This window comes from Mus musculus, chromosome 11, assembly GCF_000001635.26.
Source record: "Mus musculus strain C57BL/6J chromosome 11, GRCm38.p6 C57BL/6J".
Classification (NCBI taxonomy): domain Eukaryota; kingdom Metazoa; phylum Chordata; class Mammalia; order Rodentia; family Muridae; genus Mus; species Mus musculus.
The window spans coordinates 36,020,621-36,026,620 of NC_000077.6; the positions used below are offsets into that span (position 1 = coordinate 36,020,621).

At 48.5% G+C, this 6,000-nt stretch overlaps 1 protein-coding gene and 1 long non-coding RNA gene across 23 annotated transcripts in view; one reads left to right on the top strand and one right to left on the bottom strand.

Annotated features, from left to right (window-relative positions):
* Gm42072 overlaps positions 1-6,000 on the top strand; it is a 32,248-nt gene that overhangs the window by 22,755 nt on the left and 3,493 nt on the right. The window lies entirely within an intron of this gene.
* Positions 1-6,000, bottom strand: part of Tenm2 (teneurin transmembrane protein 2) — a 1,230,398-nt gene that overhangs the window by 13,965 nt on the left and 1,210,433 nt on the right. For all 22 annotated transcript variants that reach the window (XM_030245994.1, XM_006533290.3, XM_006533295.4 and 19 more), the window contains one exon: positions 2,684-4,298. In XM_030245994.1, coding sequence (XP_030101854.1) covers positions 2,684-4,298 — 1,615 coding nt within the window. The remainder of the gene's footprint in view (positions 1-2,683; positions 4,299-6,000) is intronic.

Here is a 6,000-nt window from a genome sequence, read left to right on the forward strand (position 1 = left end):
GACTGATCTTTGCCTTAGTGCTCTTCAGCAAACATGGAGGTTTTGCCTACCCCGGGAGCAGCCACCTTCTATCAGAAAGCTGTTTCCAAAAAGCACTGTTCCACTGGGTTCTAGAGAGAGAGGATCTATTCTTTGAGTTTCTTCTGACCACATCTTAATTGCCTCTTTTCCTTAAGTTGTGAATAGCAGGTCCAACTACTCTTCGAGTCTCCTATGTGGCAAATTAAGGCTGATTTAGACAGGGCATATAGGCGAGACTGTGTTAGAACTGTGGAGAAGGATCTGCTGGTCTCTGCTGAGCCCGGTCTCTAAGGGTCTGCTGGTAGAAGCTGGTGGCTGTTGCTGGTGGCTGCAGGTGGCTGCTGCTGGTGGGAGCAGGTGGCTGCAGGTGTGGCCCTGCCTGGCCTGGCTGCTCTCCCAGCTGGCTCCTGGCTCCTCTTCTCGGCTGCTGCTGCAGCATTTGTGAACCCGCCCTTTATTTTAGACCCTCTCTAATGGTTTCTGGATTCAATTTGGCTGGACTTCGTTCAAATTGATTGGATTCCCACTTATCCAGCCTCCATGAAGCCCAGAGATTAGGAAAGCCATCTTGCTATTTAGAAAACCCTGATAATCTCATTTTTCTTTTTTTCCCCCCAGGGAAGTAGGAATATAGCTGAGGGTCTGGGCGAGTCTGTGAATGGTTTCATTTGAGCCTTGGCAGGTATCTATGCAGCAACTTCTGTGGGCTTCTCTTCATTCACTTCTGGCTGATTAGTGTCTAAGAAGTTCAGTGCTAAGCAAGGCTGTGTAAAGCCTATTTGTATGGGGGTATATTTGTGAATTTGTGAAGCATGTTTGTCCCTTCATTTCCCAAGCTAAGACAGATATACTTTGTCTCCACCTTTGCTGGGCTGCTTCTTCTCAAATATGCTTCTCCTCTCTCTTCCACCACACAAAGGTCTCTACACAAATGGGCAGGGGAAGAGAGGAGGGTTTGGCTGGCATCAGAGCAGGCAGAGGCTCCTGGTGAAACACCAGGAGGGACCAACTCAACCATAGCTTTTGGGAACAAAAGGTTCCTGCTGCTTTGCTTGGATGCAGGCACCAGTTTCAATTCCTAAAGGTGTGAGTGTGGTCAGCAACATATTTATTGCACAAACTCAGTTGACCCTGGAAGGCAATCACTGTCTTGTGACACACCAAGGCAGCCCTGTTGTTCCAGGCAGCTGTGGCCTCTTTGCCCATTTCGAGGGATGGGCAAAGGATCACTTGAGAGTGGGTGCCTCTATGGTTATAATTAAGAAATGTGGTGTGGGTCTCTTGGAACTTGGGGAGCCCTAGTCTTGGGTTTCCTTTATTCTTCTTCTATAGAATTCATGGCCAGATGATATCACCCTTGCCTGCTTGCTGGACATTAGACCTGATTTGCCTATAACCATCCACACATCCTGATTTCTTTGTCTATTTTTTTTAAAGGACAAGCACTTTGCCTTGTTCCTAACTGTCTTATGTCTACTATACCTAAAATACATCAGCACCTTTTCTGAATGGGTGGATGGATGGATGGATGGAGGGATGGATGGATGGATGGATAGAGGGATGGATGGATGGATGGATGGAGGGATGGATGGAGGGAGGGATGGATGGATAGAGGAGCGGGCAGGGACCTTTATTTCACCAATTTCTTGCTTATTCTGTGACGTGGATCACCTTTCCCTGACTGAGCCTTCTTATACTTGGATCTGCAAGCTTCTTGTGTCCTGACTTTTGTTCATAGACTTCTTTCAACCTTGAGTTAGGGTAGGTCACTTTCCTTCCTCATGTTCAGTTTGACACGGGCCCTTCTGTATTGTGCCATATCTTTCAAATATGAATCAACATACACACCCACTCATACAGACACAAACACATGTGCACATGCTCTCTCTCTAACACACACACACACACACACACACACACACACACACACACACACACACACACACACATTATATACACTTACTTGAGAGAAAAGTGTTTGGTGTACCCAGCATTGTATCCTAAGAATCTCACAGGGTGTAACTATATGGAAACTTTCTGAATACATAACTGAGCAGCTAACCCTCGCCCTGTATTTATCTCCATAGCACCCACCATTCCATGCACTCCTGTGCAATGACATCCTTCATTCTGTCCCACTGCTAAATCTCTGTATACGCATCTCACCAGAGAAACCTCTGGAGGTCTAGAACAGGGGTTTGGCACCAGCTACCTACCAGCTCATTGCTTTCCTATTAATGATAACTCTAATGCCACAGGGAGAAGTCAGGCCAGGTCTTTACCTAGAATGAAGGTCATTTACTGCACACTATCCTCCATGAGAGAGACTGGGCTGCTAGCCCTAGGCCTTTTGGTTTATTAACGGAGAGAATCTGAGCTATATACTTCTGATATAGGCCTCTCTGTTAGCTGACTCCTGTTGGAGTAGGAGGGGCTCTCAGCAAAATCATTTCAATGGATCAGATGTGAAGTGGTCAGGAAATGTCCCAGAATACCTGCTTCACTGTTCCTCCACCTTTCTGGACACAATCTCTCCGTGCCCTGGGTTTCCAGCCCTAGAGTTCTACTGTAAAGCGAGAGACCTTTCTCTAGATGCCCAGCAGGTTCCCAGAACAGCCACCTCACCAGAAGTTACCGCCTTACCCGGGCAGCAGAGTCTCACCTGTCACGTAGTTCTTTAAGTCCAGCTCATTGCTCAGAGGATTGTTGTTCTTGAACATGTACAGGTTGAAGGGGGCTGGCTCCTTGCCCACGTTCCTCCACATGGTGTAGTCGGGGGACGTCCACCGTCCTGCCAGCACGTCATAATCACGTTGAGTAAAGTGGACGAGCTTGGTGAGGGGGTCATAGAGGCCTCCGTGGAAGCCAATGACCATCTGGAAGTCTGGATTGGAGTCATAGTAGATCTCCCCATAGGCTGTGTACTGCAGTTGCTTGATCATGAGGCCATTGATACTGAACACAGCCAGAGGGGTCCCCGTGTTGTCTGAGGCGACATAGTATTCTTCACCACTACTGCTCTCCATGGCAAATAGGTGGCCCTGGAGGTCATAGTAGAGCGAGGTGATCTCAGAGTTGGAGTGGTTGTAAACATGGGTGATACGTGTGGGGTTGTGGAGGTCGGAGTAGAAGTACTGTAGGTGGTGGCCCAGGTTGGTCTTGTAGGAAGCCCGGCGGCCCACTCCGTCATAGCGGTACTGCACGCTCCATCCGCTGGCCTTGTTGTATGCTCTTGTCAGAAGGCCCTTGGAGTTGTATTCAAAGATGTCTGACCCTCTCTGGCACAAATAGCCATCGTCATCGATTTTGTACTGCACGTCCCCTAGCCTGGTTATCCGGTCACGGAGGTCATAGCGTAAGGGCATGAGGCGAGCACTGTTTCCTGGGTTTAGAAGGTGCAGGTTCCCATTGAGGTCATAGCTATAGCGCCAGGTAGGCCGGTCATTGACGGCCACACTCTGGAGCTGGCCGTCCCCGTCATAGTCATAGGTGTACTTTGTGGTGTTGGCATAGGGCCCTAGTTTCAGTTCCCTCTTGATGACCCTACCCATACTGTCATATTGCACAGTCATCCAGTACATGAGGGACCGGAACATCTCATATTGCACTTCCTTGATGCGCCCATGGGTGTCAAAGTGCTTGCTAAGCGTCATGACGGCAGTGGTGATGATCTGGTTGATGTCGTAGTAGATGACCCCAAACTTGCCGAAGTGTTCCACCTTGCCGGAAATCTCATCATAGCGGTAGAGGTCAACAGGAAGGGGAGTCTCGCTAATGACGGGTTTGATGCTGGCAATGCGGAAGCTATTGTCGTGATAGGTATAATCAAACCTGGCGTTGATCATTCCTTCCTCAGAGAACCTGTAAATCTGCTTGTCCACAAGGGGCCCAACCTTTCGGTACCTGATGGTACAGGAGAAACCCCCACTTTGGAGATTGACCATCTTCAGGACACCGGTGGTCTCGTCATACCCAAAGGTGACGGCTGTGCTGTCGTAGACTATCTCTGATAACTTGGAGAGTTTTCCATACTTGTAGAACACCTGGCGCCCAGTGCCCAAGAAAGATGTCTTTAGGATGCGGCCGTCATCACTGTAGTCAAAGATGACTGATGCATTGCTTTCGGGTGGGTTGTAAATGTTTCGGATGTAACCAATGGAGGTGTGCGTGGACATGCTGTGCCGGGCGACACTGGGCATAGTGACTGCGTGGAGGCGATCGGAGGAGTCATATTCAAATATGTACTGACGTTGGCTCTGTAGCAGAAGGACCATGGACTGGGAAGGAAACAGGGACAGATGAGTTGGCTCTTTCTGACCAAGCACCCAAATAATAGAGTTAACCCCATTTCAAAAGCCATGGAGAGTGGAGGACCCCCCCCATTTCTTTTCTTTTTTTAAAATTCCTGCCACTTCCCTTCCCTTTCCCTGCACTTTCCTTCCTCCCTTCCTTCCTTCCTTCCTTCCTTCCTTCCTTCCTTCCTTCCTTCCTTCCTTCCTTCCTTCCTTCCTTCCTTCCTTCCTTCCTCCCTCCCTCCCTCCCTCCCTCCCTCCCTCCCTCCCTCCCTCCCTCCTCTCTCTCTCTCTCTCTCTCTCTCTCTCTCTCTCTCTCTCTCTCTCTTTCTTTCTTTCTTTCTTTCTTTCTTTCTTTCTTTCTTTCTTTCTTTCTTTCTTTCTTTCTTTTGAGACAGAGTTATACACCATGTAGCCTTGTCTGCCTTGGAACACACTATGTAGACCAGGCTGGCCTACAATCCACATAGATCCACCTACATCCATCTGCCTCCCAAGCACAAGGATTTACCGTATAAATCCTTGACTGTGTGAGGTCATACCTTAAGACCAAAGACTCATATGGCTTGTATGGTACCCATGGTTCATGGTGGTAGCCAAGGGCAGACCTTACCTTTAATGGGGATCTTGTGAAAAGGCATACTGACTCAGTGGACCTAGGCAGGATCTGAGAACCTACATCTGTGTTCCCACCCCAAAGTTGATATAGCTTTGCCTGTAGTGAGTGTAGAGGGCCTGGAGAACTGGCAGAAAGCATGGGGTTTGTCCCCATGTTCAATACAACTCTGTTTAGACACTTGCCACTTGTGACTTGCCACTGGCCACACTGGAGAGAGGTGTAAATGCTGTTTTTATTGCCTTTGATAAAATCTGAAAGCACTTCTTCCTTTGAGAGACCAATGCAAGATGAAATGCCCTAGAATCAGTGACTCTTCACAGAGGAACAGACCCAGCAAGAGGCAGCTGGAAGACTCCTGCCTCCCTGACAGCCATTCCAGGGCACTATGTCAGAGTAAGAACAGCATTGAGTGAGGGCTCTTTCTGCAGGCTAACTGCTCTGTATGTGAGCTATGCATATGCGGGATTGTGCATGTGTGCATACATATGTGCACTTGTGTGTATGCATGTCACTGTGCATGTGTGTGGAGGCCAGAGGTTGATGATAGCTGTCTTCTTTAATTGCTCCCCACAACTCTATCTATCTATCTATCCATCTATCTATCTTTGAGAAAGAGTTTCACTATGCAATCCTGGCTAGCCTGGAACTTGCTATATAGACCAGGCTGGCTTCAAACTCACAGAGATCTGTGTCTGCCTTACAAGGACTTGGACTAAAGGCATGCACCACCATATGTGGTACCTACCACTTTACTTTTAGAGATAGGGTCTCTCACTGAACCTAAATCTATCCTTTTGTCTAAGCTTGCTGGCCAGCCAGCTTCCAAGGGTTTCCTGTCTCCATCCTCACTCCCTGGCAGGGGGATTACAAGTGTGCACCACCAAGCCCAATTCTGGGCATTTACATGGAAGAGACAAGCATTTTACCCACTGAGCCATTTCCCAGCCCCTGCAAATTAGCCACTTAACGTTTTGGTGGGAAAGCAAGACTCCAGCTCAACAAAGGGCAGAACAGATGAAAGGACCTGCCCAGTGACTAGAGGGCCAGGGCAGCCTTTTAAGGTCTCAG